We start from the raw sequence: 21,132 nt of genomic DNA, 5'->3' as shown, positions 1-21,132 counted from the left end.
TTTGGTATGTGATGAAACTGAGACTCAAAGAAGAAAAATAAATAAAGATCTCAGGATTTCAAACCAGAAAAAATCTCTGGGAAAATCTAATCCCATCTCATTTTACACATCAGGATAACAGAGGTTTGATTGAGGGGGATCTCAGTATCCCTTCATTTACCTTTTGTTTACTTCTCTGTATAGATGTCATTTCCCCCCAATCCAAGTAGCTTCCTTGAGGACAAGAATCATTTCAGTGCTTTCTTTTTATCTACAGTGTCTTGCATTCATTCATTCATTCATTCATTCATTCATTCTACAAGCACTTTCAAGTGCCTACAGTGTGACAGGCCCAAGAGCTACCCAGATGATTAAAAAAAATACAACAGGAAGCTCTTCTTGTTTTATTTTTTTGATATTAGTAATCTCCAGAGTCACTGAATAAAACTTTCATTGCTATTGCAAAAAATCTTATGATATAAGCATAACTATAGAAGTCACAAACAATAAGCACAAGAACATCTTTTATTTTTTCTATCATAAAAATGGGGCTTCCTTTAGGGTTCATTTGTAGATTCTGGAAGCAGCAAAATATAGAAGCTAACTTTATAGTATTCCATATTTTTTATTCTTTTTTTCTAAGTTGGCATTAATTTTTATCTCTTAATAAGGAAAACAGGGACACTGATACACTGTTGGTGGAATTGTAAACACATCCACCCATTCTGGAGAACAGTTTGGAACTATGCTCAAAAAGTTATCAAACTGTGCATACCCTTTGATCCAGCAGTGTTTCTCCTGGGCTTATACCCCAAAGAGATACTAAAGAAAGGAAAGGGACCTGTATGTGCCAAAATGTTTGTGGTAGCCCTGTTTGTAGTGGCTAGAAGCTGGAAAATGAAAGGATGTCCATCAATTGGAGAATGGTTGAGTAAATTGTGGTATATGAATGTTATGGAATATTATTGTTCTGTAAGGAATGACCAGCAGGATGAATAGAGAGAGGACTGGCGAGACTTACATGAACTGATGCTGAGCGAAATGAGCAGAACCAGGAGATCATTATATACCTCAACAACGATACTGTTTGAGGATGTATTCTGATGGAAGTGGTTCTCTTCGATAAAGAGAGCTTTAATTGATCAAAGATGGACAGAAGCAGCTACACCCAGAGAAAGAACACTGGGAATGAATATAAACTGCTTGCATTTTTGTTTTTCTTCCTGGGTTATTTACACCTTCTGAATTCAATTCTCCCTGTGCAACAAGAAAACTGTTCGGTTCTGCACACATATATTGTATCTAGGATATACTGCAACCCATTCAACATGTAAAGGACTGCTTGCCATCGAGGGGAGGGGGTGGAGGGAGGGAGGGGAAAAATCGGAACAGAAGTGAATGCAAGGGATAATGCTGTAAAAAATTACCCTGGCATGCGTTCTGTCAATAAAAAGTTATTTTAAAAAAAGAATATTGAGTAGTATCTATTTAAAAGCAAGAATAAGCATTATCTGTAATAGGGATAAACTAGAAGCCTTTTCAACAAGAGCAGGAGGGAAGCAAGGATGTCCCTTATCACCATTATTATTCAATATTGTATTAGAAATGTTAAACTATAATAAGAAAAAGAAATTGAAAGAATGAGAATAGGCAATGAGGAAACAAAACTTATTTTTCATAGATAATGTGATGGTATACTTGAAAAACCCTAGAAAATCAATAATATTAACAATATTAATAACTAGCAATTATATAATATTTCAAGATTTGCAAAGCACTTTACATGTTATCTCAATGTTCACAATAACCCCGTGAAAAAGATACTATTACTGCCCCCATCCTACAAATAAGGAAACAGTCTGGAAAAAGTAAAGTGACATGTTCAGAATCACAGTGGGTAAGAGGCTAAGATAGAAACTGAACTTAGAATGGATATGATTATGTTGACTCCGTTTGTTATTAGCTCATAATGGCCTTGCTTTCACCTCAAAATACTTAATAAATGAATTTCAATTTCTTATTTTGAAATGCTTTTTGAATTTCATTATCACTTTTGTATATTCTGACGAATGAAAACTATTATGAAGTGTTTTCTTAAGATTTTTTTAAGAGTTCAAATGGCAAATTAGTTTTCTGGAAAGTCTGGTTTTACAACCTATCCCTATTCCTTATCAATGCCATTTTCCTCTTGTCGTTTACCCAGGTGTTATTTAAATGTTTCTGTCTCACAGCTGAGAGACTTTGCAAACAGCCCAAATTTGCCGACAGAAGCCACAATCTACCAGCCTCAGGGCTGCCCCACAGGAAGATTGTGAAATAGGTGATTGGTCCTTGCTCCCTTCCTCAAGGCAGGGAAGGGACACACTCAGGCTACCATGTGCAGTAGGATATCCCCTGAGAGAGAAGACAAAAAGTCTTTTCCCTGAAATATTCTTAATGCTGTCTGTCCCAGATCTAGCTGAAAAAATAACCTAGAGAATGAGCATCTTAGGACCCATGGAATCAACAAAGGTTAATAACCAACCTGATAGAAGAAATATTATGTAGGAGTCATCAGAATCACCTCACCTGACTTGGACATGCTGCCTGTGTGGCCATAAGCAGGCCTCTTGTCTTCTTTGAGATTCAGGTTCCCCCTCTAAAAGGTGATAATATTACCTAAATTAATCCCAAGGAATCGCTGGGAAACGTAAAACTGAGCTGCAGGCTCCAGGCAGGTCAACGCACCGGCCCCTCGACTGCCATCTTTCCTCAGGTCCTGTCAGATTCAGACCAAGAACTTGAACCCAAGAGTCTTGGAAATAGTCTCTACAAGCCCTGTTTTTAGCCCAGGCTCCACAGGCATCATCGATGGGAGAAATCATTGTGGAGAAGGGCCCACTTCCCTCATCCCCACCATCACCAAGCACTCACAGCACCAAGAGTCAGACAAGCACTGAGAGGGGCAGAACTGCCAAGACCACGGGCTCTGCTTCCAGACCGGACTCACAGCCACCATCCAGGATGGCGGCTCCTGGGGCTGGATGTCCTCCCCTAGCGCCAGGCTAGCTGCCACTTACAGAGCACTCAGGCCCTCTCCGACTTCTCTACTTACAGCCCCACACTCAGCACGGGGCCGGGCACCCAGGAAGGGCTTAATAAATCTTCATAAACTCACTCTAAAGAGAAAATGTTTAAGGCACTCTGCAAACATGCAAAGTGTGTATAAATGTCCTAGAAAAAAGGCCCCAATATTCTCCTACCCTTTGGTGAACGCTAATTCCCATCCTATGCCTTTGTGCCGGCTGCCCCTGTGCCTGGGGCACACACACCCACAGCTTCGCAGCATCCCCGGGACGCGCTCGCCCCCTACTGACGGCGTCCACCGAAAGCGCTCACCTCCTCTTTGCAACATCCCCGGAACGCGCTCGCCCCCTATTGGCGGCATCCCCGGGACGCGCTCGCCCCCTATTGGCGGTATTCCCAGTACGCGCTCGCCCCCTACTGACGGCGTCCACCGAAAGCGCTCACCTCCTCTTTGCAACATCCCCGGAACGCGCTCGCCCCCTATTGGCGGTATCCCCAGCATGCGCTCTCCCCCTACTGGCGGCATCTCCAAAATGCGCTCTCCCCCTACTGGTGGCATCCCCCGGATGTGTTCACCTCTCTTCACAGAATCCGTGGGACACGCCCACTTCCTCTTCCTCCTCTTCTCAGCATCTCTCACTTCTTTAACGGTGTAGCCGAAACACCATTTTCCACAGAATCCCTTTCTTATTCCCTAAGCTGGAGGTCTTCCTCCTACTCCCCTCGAATTTCTGTTTATTCTGTGTCTATTTAAAATACATGCATATACATGGTTTTTTCCCCCCATTACAATGAAAGCTCTCTACAAGTATAATTGTTTCATTCATTTTTGTTGCCCTAGAGCCCACAAAGCTTCTGGCGCATAGTAGGGATTTTATATCTAATGGAGTTCAGACGGACCCCCTCCACAAGTTGCTCCCATTGCTCTTTTATGTTTGATGTTCACTAACCAACATTGTGCTTTTGCATTGTCATTGTTACTATCCACCTGTTCTTACATTTTCTGGAGTTTTTTATTTGTCCTTATATCATTCAGCGGGCCTTGGATGTCACTATCCTACTACTATTCCCTTTTTTCTCTCAATAGTATTTTGTTTCTTCAAATAAACATAAAGAGAGCTTCCAACCTTCATTTTAGTAAGATTTCCTGTTCCAAATTTTTCTCCCTCTCTCTTGCCTCCCCTCCCCAAGACAGCAAGCAATCTGATACAGGTTATTCCTGCACAATTCTTTTAAATATGTTTCCATATTTGTCATGATGTACAAGAAAAATCTTGCTATTATTTTCATGTGGTGATCTATGAACTACTGTGCCAGCAAGTAAGATGACTGCTTCTTATAACTGGATAAAAGTATTAAGAAATAAGCTTGTCTTCCAGATGCTCCCTGCAAACATCCATAATACATCTAGATTGCAGGTGTGACATGTTCATCAGTCAATTGTTCTTTTTTTTTTAATAACGTTTTATTGACAGAACCCATGCCAGGGTAATTTTTTACAACATAATCCCTTGCACTCACTTCTGTTCCGATTTTTCCCCTCCCTCCCTCCCTCCACCCCCTCCCCGAGATGGCAAGCAGTCCTTTACATGTTAAATAGGTTACAGTATATCCTAGATACAATATAGGTGTGCAGAACCGAACATTTCTCTTGTTGCACAGGGAGAATAGTCAATTGTTCTCATGCAACTTTTATTTCATTGCTATTACTATTATTGTTGCTACTATCTCCTCTTTCTCCTTTAGTTAGATTGCATTTACAGATTAATGATCCAGGGATAGGTGTCTATGCAGCTAGGATTCTTTCAGTGTTTGATATTCTACAGACTATTGTACTAATAGACTAAATGACAGTTTTTTGTCGTGGATTAAAAGTAATAGGCAAGTCATTTCATCTCTCTCTGCACCTTAATTTCCTCATCCATAAAATAGGGATTAATAAAAGATTATTGTGAGGATCAAATAGCACTAGAAAAATAGTAGTACTTATTGTTATGGTTATTATTATTTACAACTCTGGAAAATCTCCTAAAAGATGCTGTATCTATTGCCCAGATGTTTCCTTCCCAGGACAGCTTCCAGAAAGTCACCTTGGAGGGTCTATAGAAGGTAAACATTGATAAAAATGTAGGGGAAGAATATCAGTTGGACAAAAGAGGGGAGGTCAGGGTTCTGTAAAAGAGGTGTATATAAAAGGCAAGGCTGGGGAAGGGCCTCTAGTAGAAGAGCCTCCATAGAAGATGATCCTGTTTACAATCCCTCTCCTGAGCCTCCTCTGGGCTGTGAGCGGGGCCCACACCCTCGCCAGGAGTGAATGCTGTGAGCACTATTTCATCCTGGATTTGAAAACTGACTGGGAGTGGGGAGGATGAGAATGGGAGGTGGTTGACTGAGAAGTGAGATTTTCTACTTTTTCTGCATGGGGGTTAGCTGTCTTCCCACCCCCACTCCTTACAGAATGTAGGTTCTCTGAGGAAGGAAGTGAGGATCTTAGAAGGGAAGAAACTGAAATACCCAGCAGGGCTTTGTTGTAGAAAAGTCACTCTGGGATCCTCTGCAAAAGTGAAAGTGATGGTGGGAAAGAGGGGCCTGGATCCTGATGGGTCCCGATGGAGCCAGAGAAGGTGAGCTTCACTCCCACTTACTACCTGTGTGATGCTGGGCAAGTTATTTAATGACTCTCATTCTCCATTTCTTCATCAATAAAAATGAAGGAGTCAGAGGAGATGATCTCTAAGGTCTTTTCTATTTCTCATTCTATGATCTTATGATAATATGATCCTGTGTAAAATGTGTCTCTGGGAAGAATCATAATTAGCTGCTTGAGCAACTGCTTCTGGTTCCTAGTTATTCCTGCAGAAAAGCAAGCCTTGGTGGATGACCTCCAAGATGTCATGGAGAGTTCCGTGACTCCATCCTCTTATCCCAATCCAAGCATCCTGATTGCCATGAACTTGGTTGGGGCCCATAATGCAGAGGCCCAGAAGCTCCTCACTAATCTCATCTTGTCCACTGATCCAAAAGGTAATACACATTGGCAAATTCCATGAAACTTTCCAAATTCCCATCCTTGTAAATCAACTGCAAAGAAAGCACTTAGTAAACCCAGAGCCTGTAAAATGGGAGTTCTTCCTCTCCTCAGCTCTATTTTAAATTCAGAAACAAGCAGTGAAGTGCCTTCTCCAGACAAGGCATAACTTTCCCAAGTCATCACCCAACTTCTGTTTGAATATATTCCAATGAAAGTAAAATCATCCCTAACCCTAGATTGCCCATTCATTTTTGAACAGCTTTAGAAGTAGGAAGTTCTCTCCTATAAGGAAACAAACTCCCTATCTACTGCTCCTAGCTCTTTTTTCTAGGATTATGCAGAATAATTCTAAGATCATTTCCAATAGGTATCAAGATCAAGTGGAAAAAGGATTAATCCCAAATTAGGGTACCTAGGTTCAAATTCCAGCTCTGATATTTTCCACTTGTGTGACCTTGTGCACTAAGTGCAACCTCTTAGGGACTCGGTTCATCTATAAAATGAGATTTTGGAGTAGATGACCTCGATCTAGAGCTCTAGAATTATGATCCTTATGAAAATTCATGAGATATTTAAATACATTCAAGAGGCAGAGCCAAATAGTAATCGAAAGGCAGGACTTGCCTGAGCACTCTCTCAAACCCCTCAAAATTCTGTAAATAAAGACTAAACAAATTTTAGAGCATCAGAACCCATAAATACATTTAAGTTTTTTCTTCCCCAGGCTAGCCTTCTTCTTATTCTTCTAAGCCCCTGAACTACTTTGTGGTCATTTGCTTGAATGCATTTTCTGAATGGCAATGCCAATCTAGTTCCAGTTTTTTTTTTCCATAAGGAAAGCCATTTCACAAACTTACACTCTTGTAAGCTAATGACCCTAAGAAAAATCAGAGTTATCTGGACAAAGTAATAGTGAGCAATTTCTTCACCCTCAAAATGGCTCTGTCTAAGAGGCTTTCATGTCTATGAATCAGGAGGTGAGTTCTTATCCCTATGCCCTTGACTTCTCTGCAGATCTTACCATTGGCCAGCTGGCCCTCAGCATCATGGCTCTCACCTCATCCTGCCAAGATCCTGGAAACAGACTCTCAATCCTGAAAAATAAAATGGAGGAATGGAAATCTTTAAGTAAGAGGGGATTTGAAGGGGAATGGGGAGGAAGTGGCTCTTCCCCTGGAACTCTAAACACAAAAGAAGGGAAATGGGGAAGCAGGCAAGGAAAGAGAATATGAACTTCCCTCTTTTCTTTATGAAGATGATTACAAATTCTAGAGGTTTGCCTACAAACTCCTCTCCTCCATAGAAAGTGGGAGGAGTCACTTAGATACCTAGAACCCTAAATGTGGAATGAAAACTCTGCTTCTGACACTTATTAGCTGTGGCTGTGAGCGAGGCAATTAATTTTGGTCCTCAATTTCCTTATCTACAAAATGTCAAGAGATAGGAAGGAATGCATTGTATCATTGGGAAATGTAGTATCAATGTCCCGATGGATGTTGATACTACATTTATTCAGCTCCATAGCTTTTACGTACTCTAAGGAATTTAGCCATTACCCAGACACCTCTCCTTCCTCATTATATATTTCTGGCAATCTTACACGAAAACATTTTTCCTTCCTCCTTTTCAAAAATAACCTCTGTGAACCAGGTTTACCTTACTGATACTCCATCACTTTTAGGCCCACAAGATCCACATACAGTCTTCTATGGACCTAGCCTGGGACTCTTGGCTTTATGCCAGAAGAACCAAGAGGACACCTTGAAACTAGCTGTCAGATTTTCCAAGATGTTGCTAGCCAATGTCTCACCTTTCAACATGGGTGAGTGTGGTGCTGCTCCAAACCCTCTTAAAATGGAAAAGGGCTAGGAGGGAATAAACTAAATGGGAGCTCTGAAGGTAAGTAGCAAATAAAAGATGAGAGCAAAGGAGCAGCAAAACATCCATCTGCTCACAAACAGGTAATGTAAACGACCAAGTCCAATGCCAGAAAGGATTGTCCCCAAATCAAATAATTAATTCACAAGTATCTCTTAAGCCCCTGTTCTATACATAGCACTTAACTAGCTAGGTACTAGAGGTACAAAGACAGAAATGAAATGATCCCTAATCTCAAAGAGCTTATATTCAAATGGGGGAAGTTATACATATAATTTATTTATAATTTATTTATAATTATATGTATAATTAATATGTGTAATTATATAATTATTATAATTATACATGTATATAATATTTAGATGTATAAACATACATAAATAAATGTATGTGTGTATACATGCTTATATACAGAATAAATATGATAAATAAATGCAAAGTAGTTAAATAAAAGGTAGTTTGAGAGAGTCCTAAGTCAAGAATAATGCCAGCAAAAATATACATACAGATATACATACATACAAAAATATTGTACAATGCAATATACATATAGCATCTCAAGATTTATAAAGTGCTCTTATATATATTATCTCATTTATGACAATTCAATGAGTATTTATTAAAGGTCTACTATGCAGATGCAATCAGTCAACAAGCATTTACTAAGTGTCTACTATGTGCTGGACTCTATCCTTGATGCTAGGGGGAAAAGTACAAAGAATAAAACAATCCACACTGAAGAAGCTTCCATTCTATCAGCAGAGATGACAAGGACACATGTAAATTTATACAGATTGATTATAAAGTAAGTATAAGATAATTAGAGCCCAGAGAGTATGAGGAGCTTAAGCTCCATCTTGAAGGAAGAGAGAGATTCTATGAGATATGAAGAAGGAACATATTCTAGAAATGTAGGATGACCACTGAAAAGACATGGAGATAAGAGATGGGAGGCAGGGGGGAGAGGAACTCTTTAAGTGGATAATTTAATCAGATCATAGCAGCAAAAGAAATAATAGGTAATAAGTCTGGAGGGATAAATTCAATCAATTCAAAGTCAATTGAAAGGTCTCTGATCCCCGAAGCAATAAGGAGTCGGTCACTAATGTGTCAAAAAGTGACACAGTCAGATTTTTGCTTAAGGAAAATAGCTTTGACAGCTGAAATAGTGAATATTTTCAAAGTGGATGTTTCAAAAATGTTTCTAACTTAATATATTCAAAATAGAGCTCTTTATCTGTAAAGGATACTAGGTGGTATAATGGATAAAACAGTGGGCCTGGCATTAGAAAGATCTGAATTCAAATCCAGTCTCAGATACTACCTGCAGCCCTGGGGAAGCCACTTAATCTTTGTTTTTGTTTCAGTTTCCTTAACTATAACTTTATAATTTATAATAACATCAATCTCCCAGGGTTGTGAAGATCCAATTAAGATAATACTTGTAAAGCACTTACTGCAATGCCTTAAGTAGGTGTTCAATAAAAGCTTTTATTATTATTATTATTATTACCAAACCTACCCCTCTTCCAGGCTTCCCTGTTTCTGGCAAAAGTACCACAATCCTCCCAGGTTCACAGGTTTATCCCTTTTCATTTTCCTCAGTTCCTTACAGTTACCCACCTCACACAAAGCTGCCAAGACCATTTCTACAATACCATTCATCTTCATTCCCAGACACCACGTTAGTTCAGACTTTCATTGTTTCTCACCTAGACTTCTAATTGATCTCCTTGCCTCAAGTCTCTTCCTACTCCAGCCCATCCTCCATTCAGCCACCTTTGGAACATCCAATTTGAAATATTCACTGTGCAGGTGGTCTTATAGTGTCGAGGTTCAAGGGGAATCCCAAAAATATTGAGCTTCCAGGCCAGTGTCACAAGATATCTCAAAAGAATTTGCAAGCTCAAACTCATCTCCAAGTCAAGGGACAAGGCTTATTATAATTGTAAGGCAAATTAGAGCGAGCCAAATTCCAAAAGAAGTTAGCAAAGAATTAGGAGCAAGAAAGTTAATTTATAAGGAAAAGTGAGATATGCTAATTTGATATGACTTAGAGGTAGAATTAAGGAGTAATCTGATTCTGACTTTGTACACAGGTGCAGTACCTTTGGGCAGGGCTCATGGGGGAAATCTTCTGCAGGTGTGTTTTTAGACCCAAAACATCACTAGATCAAGTAGTGATTTTGTTCTGTGCCTGCAGTAACTTTAAATACCTCATTATTGTTTCTCATTAGTTTCAGAAACACAGTTATAACTGGGCAATAAGTTGTTATCTGACAGCCAGCAATATTTGTGGCCTCAGCATCATGGTCATATAAAATAACTGGGGCAGGATAGCTTAGGGGAAGAAATATATCATTTCTTACTACATCACTCTCAAAGCTAGGTGACCCTAGGATTATTGCTATCTCCTTCCTAAGGATTGCACCACATCAATGGTACCAAAGCTCAGGAAGGAGACTAGGGCTGGATATTTAAATCTGGGAGTCATATGCATAGGTACCAACAAAATGTGTGTAGAGAGAAGAAAGCCCAAGACAGAATATTAGGGAGCACCCATGATTAGGAAGCTTACTATGATGAACCAGCAAAAAATTGGCAGTTAACTGCCTGATAAATTACTAATGGCTAGGACCACAATGACCTTGAAGAAACAGGGAAGTTCATAAAGAAACTAGGTTTGATGGAGAAGATAATGAGTTGTATTTCATATATTTTGAGTTTCAAACATAGATGGGGCATCCAATTTTAAATGCCTAATATTACAGATGAAGAAACTTTGATTCACAAAGCAAAGAGATTTAACCATAATTCCACAGGGATTAAGATTCAATTCAAGTTCAGTTTCCAACTGATTCTAACTCTGGAACTTTTCTATAGATACCACTTAGCCTTTTAAGCAGAGTCAAGGTCAGAAGAGTATGGTGTAGATCAGAACTTCTTAAACTTTTCTCTCGTGACCCCTTTTCACCCAAGAAATTTTTACATGACCCTGGAGATATATATAGTACGCAAATCAAACATTTACTTATAATGAATCATAATTTCATAACCCCCACATTCAGTTATGACCTCTTCCATGAGGTTACAAACCACAATTCAAAAATCTGGAGAATAGACAATTAGCTGGGAGTTAGGAGAACTCAAAATCAAGTCTCTGCTACTTATTAGCTGGATGATTCCTGATGACTCACAACTTCCTTAGTCCTCTGTTTCCTAATCTTCATAGTGTACCTCTAGCCAATGTCCCTTCTAGGTCTAATCTTCAATGACACAAATGCATAACTGTACCCCCTAGACGCTATATTCTTCCTCCAAATCCCAAGTAGTCTCTTGCTGGCAAGTAGCTCCTCTCTGTTTTTCCAAGTCACAAAATGTTAAGACCATCCTATTGCTTCTCTGGACAAGTATATAACTATTTGCAATTTGTAACTTTTCTTCCTCTAAAGCCATAACCTCCCTCTCTTTCTTCCCTATAACACAAGACCCATCTCATGCTTTAATCCAACATTGAGCTTAAACCCACTTGATACTTCCTGCCCTGTCTCCTCACTGATCTCCCTCATTCAAGTCTGAATTATTTCTTCTGTGACTTTGCTCTGTAGATAGATGGGAAGAAGAAGACTATTGATCACTTTGTCAGAAGGCTAGTTTGGGCCTGTAGTAGGGTGCATGCCCACCCATAAACTTGTGAAGGGTTTGCCAATCTCTCTGGTTAATCAGTATGGTTCACTGCTAAATAAACTACATTTCAGCTTTCAATTGGAAGGATGTAGATTAGAAGACAAACTGATTGAAAGCAGGAACTGTTTCGTTCCTATACTATATCCTGCTCCCTAACACGACACACATACTAGACATTTAATAAGTGTTTGTTGTCTGGTGTAGAGTCAGAGAATGTCTGAGTTTCAACTTGGAAACTTGTGGATCATCTAATCTAACCCATTCCTGAAAGGGATTCCCTCTCTTACCCAAGAGGCAAGTGGTTCATTCGCCTTCTATTTAATTAAGACCTCCAGTCAGGAAGCCAAGGAAGTGCATTCTACTTTTGTATGAACCTCATTCTGATGAAGGGCTTCTTGAAATCAAATCTAAATTTGCCTTTTTACAACTTCTACCCATTGCTCTTGGTCCTGAACCCTGAGACAAAAGAGAAAAAGTTTAATTCCTTCAACACATTAGCCTTTCAGATACTGTACTGTTCCCTATCCTCCCCCATCTTCTTTCTAATCACAGCTTTCTAGTTCCTTTGACCAAGCTTCATAAGATACAGGCTCAAGATCCTTCCGGTTGCCTTGAACATTCTCCAACATCCTTAATATTTGCTAGTTGAACTGAAATTAATCTTGACATTTTGCGAGGGCCATTATTTCCTTATCTTTTCAGGCCAGAACCTGCTTACTCATCCATTAATAGTTCGTCACCTATTACTCTAAAGCAGAAGTTCTTAAACTTTTCTAGTGTCATCATAGTTTCCTTTCACACTTTTGTGAAGCTTCTGGATCCCTTGTTAGATTTTTAAATTTCATAAAATAAATATATAAATTGTAAAGTCAATTATTTTTAAATCAAGTTCTGGGTTTTTTTAAGTTTTTGGTTCACAGATTAAGAGCCTCTGCTCTATATACCACAGTAACAATCCCATAACAGGAGTTTAATGATTCTTCCTTCCTTTCCATAACGCCATGCACTAGTGAAAATATGAAAATATTATTTGTCATGTCTTGTCCCTTTGAGAAGTTTACCATCTAGTCAAGGGACAATATACACATGGAACTGATGAAATGCTAATAATAAATAATAAATAAATAAATAAAAATAAAGGCAAGGATTCAGAGGAGAAGCAGATCATGTCCATCTCAGGTGAATGGAACAAGCTTCTTGGAAGATTCCACCAGTTGAATCTAAACCCGCTGAGGTCAAGAAAACCTATCTCCTTTGCATCTTTGTGTTGAGTTTATGTGTTTAGTATATGCTTATTGAATCAATAAAATTAATGGAGCTGAGGTTTTTGAGCTGCGACTTCCAGAATGGATAGACATTGAGAGGGAGGAGAAGAAGGGAGGAGAGCAGACATGAAGAGGGCATTTATGTAAATAACAACCTGTATTTCATATGTTCTGCAGATACCGGAGCCATGGCAACCTTGGCCCTGACTTGCGTGAGCAATATGGTCTCTGAAGATCTGGACGATGAATACAATCAGTTATTTGGTAACGCATTAACCAGCGTTATGGAGAATATCAGCAGGAGAATTGAAGACAATGGCCTCATTGGGGGATCCTACAGCACAGGCCTAGCCATGCAGGTAACCAACAAATGACCACTGGGAAAAGCTCAGTATTTGGAGATGGTCAACTGGGAAAAATTAATCCACCAATGTCTAACTGTGTGATATCTACTAAATTCCTTCATTAAATCTCTTCTTTGGGGAGCCAGGGTGAAAAGTACTAGTTCTCTATTAAGAGTTCCGAGATTCAAATCCAGTCCATGTATATCTTCATGACCTTGGAAAAATGACTTCATTTTTATAGGCCTCAGTTTTCTCCTCTTTAAAATGAAGTTGGACAAGATGGCCTCCAGCTCTAACTCTATGATCCTAGGATCATTAATGTGTCTGGCTCTGTTTTCCATTGGTCAAATGGGAGTAATAATGACTGATCCTTCCCAAACTCATAGAAAAGGAATGAAAATTCAATGCAAAAAAGATTGAGATTCTTTATAAGAAAAATGATACAAAAATCTAGGGAAATGTTTCAGATTATAAAAGTTATATAAATTCAATTATCATTCATTATCAGATATGACTTAATGGTTCTAGATATAGTTTTAGATTTATAGATCTAGAGTTTAAGGTAACTCCAAGGCCACCTAATTCAACTTCCTCATTATACAGAAAAGATCATTGAGTCCAATGTTCAATAAGCATGGATGTGATGCTGACTCAGTTTATTGCTACCCTATTAATGAGCCTTCTTCCATTTTAGACCAGTCAGAAAATTTTTATTCCTTGTCTTTGTTAATTAATTGTATTCTAGACTTCATCACCCACTGAATATGTTCTTATGAGTCACAAGAATTTTCGATAAAAGGCGAGCACTAATTCAAACACTGATAACCAACGTCACCTGCTTTTGTCAAGGAGTTGGTTACACAGCTGGTTCTTTTATTCCATAATGTCACTATTTTGATATTTACCCAAGAAGTTTGCAAGCTGAGCCTTGGGATCATGGGACTGTTTACTCAAAGGTAGAAGGGACCTCAGGAAGTCCAACTTCCTTATATTACGGTTGGAGAAATCAAGGCTCAGAGGAATTGTATGACTTTCCCAGCATCACACAAATAGTTGATGAATGAGAAGGACATACTTAATGTCTAGAGGAGCCCACTGAATGTCCTGAATTCCCAGAAAGAAGTCTCACTTGCCTGATCCCTGGTCAAGTTTTGAAGTCGATGTTTGGGGTCAAAGATACTGGCAAAGAAGGGATCACTGAAGCTGCAGGCTTCAGGGCCATTCAGATACTTGTTATTCTCTGGTATAGCCACGTGGCACAGTGGGAGTCATACAGACTGAATTTGAATCCTGCCTCAGATATTTACTAACAGGATGACTCTGGGCACAGCATTTAATCTCTCTTAGCCTCAGTTTATCCAAATGCATAATGGGGATAATAATAGTATCTCCTGCAAAACGTTGTTGTGAGGATCAAATGAGATAATATATGAAAAACACTTTGCAGATTCTAAAGTGTTGTCTAAATAGTAGCTATTATTATTAGCTAATTAATGGGGGTGGCTATTTAAGGGTATCAAACCATAGCCTCAGAACTAATGTTGGTCATCGATATATTGGAAGTAAATCTAGACATGGAGATGAATACAGTGTGGGTGAGAGCATGTTTGTTACAGAATTTGAAGAGTTTATTGAATAGTTTGAGTGACAGTGGGAAGATGGGCTTGAATGCTTGAGAGTTTTGGAACTGGTGTAGACTTGGAGAGATGAGTCAGTGGGGTCCTTCCAAAATGAGCACAGAGGCTAGGCAAGGGAAAGGATTTCTGGCTGGCATGGTAGAGCATGAGTGCTAAAGCCAAGTGTGGAGCTGACCAGTCTAGCTCAGTCTTGGTCTGAGAATTCCACCTGGGAAACGCGAGTCCCTGAAATGGCCACGTGATGATTATACCAGGAGAAAGACACTAAGGACAAGTGTCTAACTTTATCTGATGTTATAAGACTTACTGAAATCATGACCTTCAAGTTCTCTTTTGGGAAGAAAGTAAAAGGAAAAGATGTCAACTGAAGGAACAGAGTAAGTATTTACTAAAGTAATATAAGAACATTTGGCACAAACACTCCTTATTTCCAAATGGGATAACATTCTACCTAAGGACAGAGAATCTAGGGGAAAATGGGCCCCAAAGTATGTACTGGAAATCCTTTTTTCTTCTGTGGAGTCCCCAAAGCTGCCTTTCCTCAGTGTATCTAATTTGTCCTCAGACACCAGTAAGAAGCCCAAATCCTCCACTTCACAAGGTCATGTGCTAGTCAAAGAAATGGGGGAGCAGAGACACTAAGAGATACCCCACCTCACTTCACAAGCAATTATTTCTCTGGGGCTCCACTGATACCCCACCCAAGGCTGGGTTAGGATCTGGCTTGCTAGTTAACAAAAGATCCACAGATCATAATGAGAATACTTCAGTTTAACACAAATGCTCCATTATTCAATAGAAATTTCTCTCCTGATAACAGTAATAATGGCCAGAGGGTCTTGCAAATCATTTTAAATGGAGTGGAGTGATTGATTGCCTCAAATAATGCTCTCCCTTACATTATTATCCCTAGAATATTTTTCTTCCTTTCCCAGGCCCTCACTGTGCAAGCTGAAGAGAACTGGAACTGCCAGAAGACCATGGAAACAGTCCTCAGTGAGATTGAGCAGAATAGATTTAATAACCCCATGGCCATCTCCCAGATTCTTCCTTCCCTGAAGGGCAAAACTTATTTAGATGTGCCCCATGTTATTTGCTCTACTGGTAAGCATGCCTTTAGAGATCCAGAGTTCTTCATGGCAAGATTTGGGAGTTCCCCAGCCAATCGGCCTACTATGTGCCAGGCATTGTGCTAAGCTCTGAGGATACAAAGAGAGATTTTAAAGAAAAAAGAAGTCCTCCTCTCAAAGATCTCAAGGCCTAATGATATAGCTTATCCTTCTGTCTTTAACAATATAGCAGCCAGCTGATTCCATCTGCACCTTCCTCTCCTGATAACTGCACACTTAGCAACACCCCTGCAAGTGAAAAACCAATACACTCCATATTGATCCCCATCCTTGGGAAATTTGCTTACTTCATCACCAATGGTAGTACAGGACAGATTCCTCAGGATCCCCTCTACGCCAAGGAATCTTCAGGGTCCAACTGACTACTGTTCTGTATGCTGTTTCCTAAATCTTTTCAAGCTCTAAATTGCCAGTGTCCTCATTTGACGATTCTGGGCCTAATTTCCCACATTCCCTTGGGTTATTCTGAGATTTAACAGCAGAATTTCTCACACTGTTGAAATGACTTTTGCCTTGGTGTTTGTTTATAGGTGCACCTTTACAGCTGTCGAAACAAACTCTATTTATGTCTCTAACCTGCCCTAAAGAGACAGATCCCATACCCAATTTGAGCATTCTCTTAAAATAAAAGCATGGAGAATGGCCAAAGGAGCTTCTACCAGACTTTCTGTGATGGAAGGAATAAAAACAGAAGCTTCACTTGTGCCATCTGACTTTATCAGAACAATTCAGAGAGCCCATGGGGCACTGTGTGGATAAGGTCTGAAATCTTACAGAGCTTCACTCTTTTACTCTCTTCAGATCAAGAGGAAAAGAAAACTCTACAGGAACACCCTAGCCCCTTCTTGCCATCAGCTTCTAATATCACCGTGATTTACACAATCAATAACCAGCTGAGGGGGGTGGAACAGACCTTCAAGGAAACGGAGGTCATCAGTGTGGAAAAGGGATCGCTCCTCCTTGTTGTTCTAGAAGAAGCCCAGCGCAAAAACTCAAAGTTCAAGTGAGTTAAGCCCATAATCCCTTCTGAGTGCCCTGGACACCATTTCCTTTTCTCATTTATTATTCACTGGACAAGTATGCATTGACTGTGCAACTTCTATATAGCATATAACCCTCCCTGGGGCTCAGTTTCCTCATCTGTAAAATGAAGTTGGGTCTTTGAGATCCCATCTTATTTGAGGACCATGATCCTTAATGTGCCCATGTCTCAGATTTTTTTGTAGTTAAATGGGAGTAGGGATGCTTGTCTACTGCTTCACAAGAAAGAAATGACAATGTTTAAAACCATGAAATAGATTTCAAGCTACCTAGGAACAAAGGTAATACAAAAACCCAGGGAAGCAGTGTTTTAGATAAGATAATGGAAGGTCTCATCATTCATTATAAGTAGGAATATAATGGACCCCCTAGAAAACCCTGGACATCCCGTCTTAATGCCAGTCAAGGGTAGTCATTTAGTCATTTAGGATTGTTGTGGTGACTGTGTTAGCCCCCTGGATATCTTAGAATCAGCCAGAGTCAGGATAAGCAAAAGTCCTCGGTCTTTATTCTGGGTCTTTAGAGGTAGGAGTGAATTGGATGGATGCAGAATCTCCATGACCTTCCTTCTTGTCTCCCACCCAGAAGTGACTCTGGCGAGTCTTACTCCACCTCCTAGTCCCTCCTACCATTCTCTGTATACACCAATTATCGAGCCAGCACAGAATGGTGGGAAGGGCCATTTTCCAAGCATATGCCCATAGAGTACTGTTCAATCAGTAGTTAGCTTTAAGCGCTTAGTTGTCCAGCCTCCATGTATGAACTCAAGAGTTTCAGCCCTTTACAGATTACATTATACTAATTACATATAGTATACATAAGATTATACTATCCTATATTATAAGACTATGCTAAGACCCATGGAAAAAACAAAATAATGATAAATATGGTCCTTGAAGGACTTTGCAGTTGAGCTGGAAGCCTAAACAAATAAAACATGATATAAATGAGAAGCCAACAAGAAAATCAGAGCACTTCTCTGGAAAGATGGAAAGGTCTCTGTGGGTTGAAGAATCTGGAAAGGCTTCTTGTACTAGGAAAGACTTGAGAAGAGCCTTCAAAAATAATAGACTCAGGTAGAGGGGAAGGGCATGTCAGAAAGAAAGTATGGCAGAAACTGGGTGGGAAAGGAACTTGAAAACCTATTCCACCTTATACTATCACCACCATAGTATAAAATAATGATAGACAATACTAAGACAAGTGATATCTGTCAGCATAGAGAAACTATGACCACTTGTGATTTAAAGAACTCTTAGAGAGTCATCTGAGCCACATGCAGTTTAAATGACTTCTGCAACATCACACAACTATGAATGATTGAGTGAATGAATGAGTGAATGAGTGAAATTGCATTTATTAAGCATTTACTGTGGATAAAGTGGGACAGCTGGATGGCCCAGTGGATGGAACACTGGGCCTGAGTCAGGAAAACTCATTTTCCCAAATTCAAATCTGATCTCAGACACTTACTAGCTGTGTGCCCTGGACAAATTACGTGCCCTTATTTGCCACACTTTCCTCATCTGTAAAGTGAGCTGAAGAAGTACATGGCAAAACACTCCAGTATCTTTGCCAAGAAAACCCTACATGGGGTCACAGAGAGTCAAACACAACTCAATAACAAGAACAAATGGACAGAGTATAAAGACAAATGGACAAAGCTAAGAGCCGTGGATATAAAATGTAAAAGTAAGGCAGTCATAAAGTGATCGTTTAGCTCCCATTCAGCTGCACCGTTCCCATGGGCAAACCAAGAAGCCCTTATTAAATGCCTCTGGGTATGCTGTGATCCTGAGGCTCACAATGAAGCAGATGATCATTTCTGCAGAGAAGGAAACTGAGGCAAACAGGATGACATTCCCACACAGCTAGTAAGTGTCTGAGGTCATCTAGCTGACCCAAAGAGCCTTCATATACAATGCACTATCTCCATAACAATTTAGAATCCATGGGTGCGTCTTCCCTTTCTTTCTATAACTAACCTGAAATGTTTCATCATCTGAGATTTTATCTTCCTTACAGATTTGACTCCAAAATGACATCCTGGGGGCTTTATATCACCGCTATCAACAACATTTATGAAGTAGAAAACCACAGGACCTACTGGCAGTTCCTTAGTGGCAAAACTCCTTTGGACCAAGGTGGGTGAAGGCTAAAACTAGGTGTCTTGTGTTGGAGTCTGAGAACATGGCAAAGGAGGACCAGCTTTGGGGGGCAAGTGGGGAGTAAGGGAAGGAGAATAAATGGCCATCAGTTATTCACTGGGTTTATGGGAAATCCCTTGATATGATCTCATAACCAAGGCACCAGGAGATAGAACTTAGCCCCAAGGTGCGCAGAACACACTTGTTTTATCAATGAGCTAGATAGCACTGTGTTTTCCAAAAATGCTTAACAGTGATTCCCTAATTCCTAATATTCCCCCTAAATAGACTGCATATCCTAAAAATCTTAGTGTATTTTAAGCCATTAAGATCTGGAAACTGCACTAAGACTTTTGGACCCATCCTATATAAATGGCCCCTTCTTTGTGGAGGGGAGTTTCTATCTCAACTCTTTCTTGGTTTGTCTCCCCCACAGGGGTCAGCTACTACATCCCCCATGACAAAGAACACATCACAGCCAACTTCACACAGTACTAAGATGATGTCCACACTCAATTTCTCATCAACTTTCATGGGGAAGACAGATTTATATTAACTATGCCTACGTCGCACTTGTATCTGCCCTACAAAGGTCAGCAATGATTACACCGAAATAAAAGATGCATTGAGCAATTGTTTACATTCCTATTTTATTCCCTTTGGTCTCAGGAAAGCCTATGACCTGAATACATAAAGCCAGTTTCTCAGCTCTCATGGAAATTACTGGAAGTTGTGATGTGAACTGGGTTGGAACAATGGGGCAAGAAGACTTCTGGAGAGGGCTTAAGTTTAATGTTCAAAGTGGGCATGATGGAGAAAGTGCTGGACCCAATATCAGGAAGAACTGGTTTCAATCCCTCTTGAGATAGAGGATCATAACTCTGAAGCTAAAAGGGACCTCATCTGGTCCCACTTCTAGGGAAACCGAGGCCCAGAAAGATTAGGTCATTTGGCCCAGGTCATATAAGCAAGAAATGGCAAAGTCATGATTTGAAATCAGGTGCTGTGACTGCATATGCAGTATTCTGCCTTTGTGAACCTCTCTGAACCTCGGTTCCCTCGTCTGTAAAATGGAACCATACTAGCACTTGCTTCTCAAGGTTTTTGTGAAGATCAAAAGAGATTTGTAAAATGCCTTGCTAACCATAGAATGCTAAATAAATGTGAACTATTGGCACCAGTGCTCTATCCAAATTCACTATCCTTTAGAATGTGATGGTACAATCAGAGAGGCCCAAATCACTTTATTAGTTAAAGGCAACATAAGCACAAATGATGATCTAGGTGCTACAGGACAATAGGTGGCACAGCAGGTGCAGGCCAGGCCTCAAAAAGATCTGAGTTCAAATCCTGCCTCAGACACTCACTAGGTATCTTAACCTTTGTCTGCCTCAGTTTCTTCATCTATAAAAACAAGAATAGCACCCCCTCCCTACCAGAGGATAACATAATAAATTTTGAGGCATTTGACAAAGTTTAAAGCATTATATAACTATATTTTTATTATTTTCCTTACACTTCCCCCCCCCCCAAAATCCCTACATCTTGCTTAAATTAGTAAGGGTAGTGACTGCCAGTGTAAAATAAAAATGCAATTTCCCCTAATTTGGGGGCAGAGGAAGTGGAGGGGACAATTCAAGTGTACTGTCACATCCAAAGAAAGGCTTGTTATCAATATGTGCTCCTCTAAAGGCCTCTGCTGGTCCCTGCAGATGAAACATGCTCGTTTCTCTAATGAAACAGAGCCCTGTAAGACAGGGTACCATGTTAGGGAAGATGGAAGATACGGCCATTCCTAGCGGAAGCCTGCCCCCTTGTGGTACTATGATCCCGTGATTCTCTGGTGTCTTTTCTAGACAATCACTATATTCCCAGTTTAGCAGTTCTTTGCACATAAGGAAGCAAACTGAAGCCACTGTACTCCCTC

At 40.0% G+C, this 21,132-nt stretch overlaps 1 protein-coding gene across 1 annotated transcript; it reads left to right on the top strand.

Annotated features, from left to right (window-relative positions):
- Positions 1–5,285: 5,285 nt before the first annotated feature.
- On the top strand, positions 5,286–19,876 carry CBLIF (cobalamin binding intrinsic factor). Its single transcript, XM_051965797.1, has 9 exons — positions 5,286–5,364; positions 5,893–6,069; positions 7,091–7,204; positions 7,758–7,898; positions 13,084–13,265; positions 15,823–15,991; positions 16,819–17,020; positions 19,084–19,202; positions 19,642–19,876. The coding sequence occupies exons 1-9, from the start codon at positions 5,286–5,288 to the stop codon at positions 19,701–19,703; spliced, it is 1,245 nt and encodes a 414-aa protein (XP_051821757.1). The 3' UTR covers positions 19,704–19,876.
- The last annotated feature ends 1,256 nt before the right edge of the window (positions 19,877–21,132 follow it).

This window comes from Antechinus flavipes, chromosome 6 (genome assembly GCF_016432865.1).
Source record: "Antechinus flavipes isolate AdamAnt ecotype Samford, QLD, Australia chromosome 6, AdamAnt_v2, whole genome shotgun sequence".
NCBI lineage: Eukaryota > Metazoa > Chordata > Mammalia > Dasyuromorphia > Dasyuridae > Antechinus > Antechinus flavipes.
This window is presented reverse-complemented; position numbering and strand designations above follow the sequence as displayed.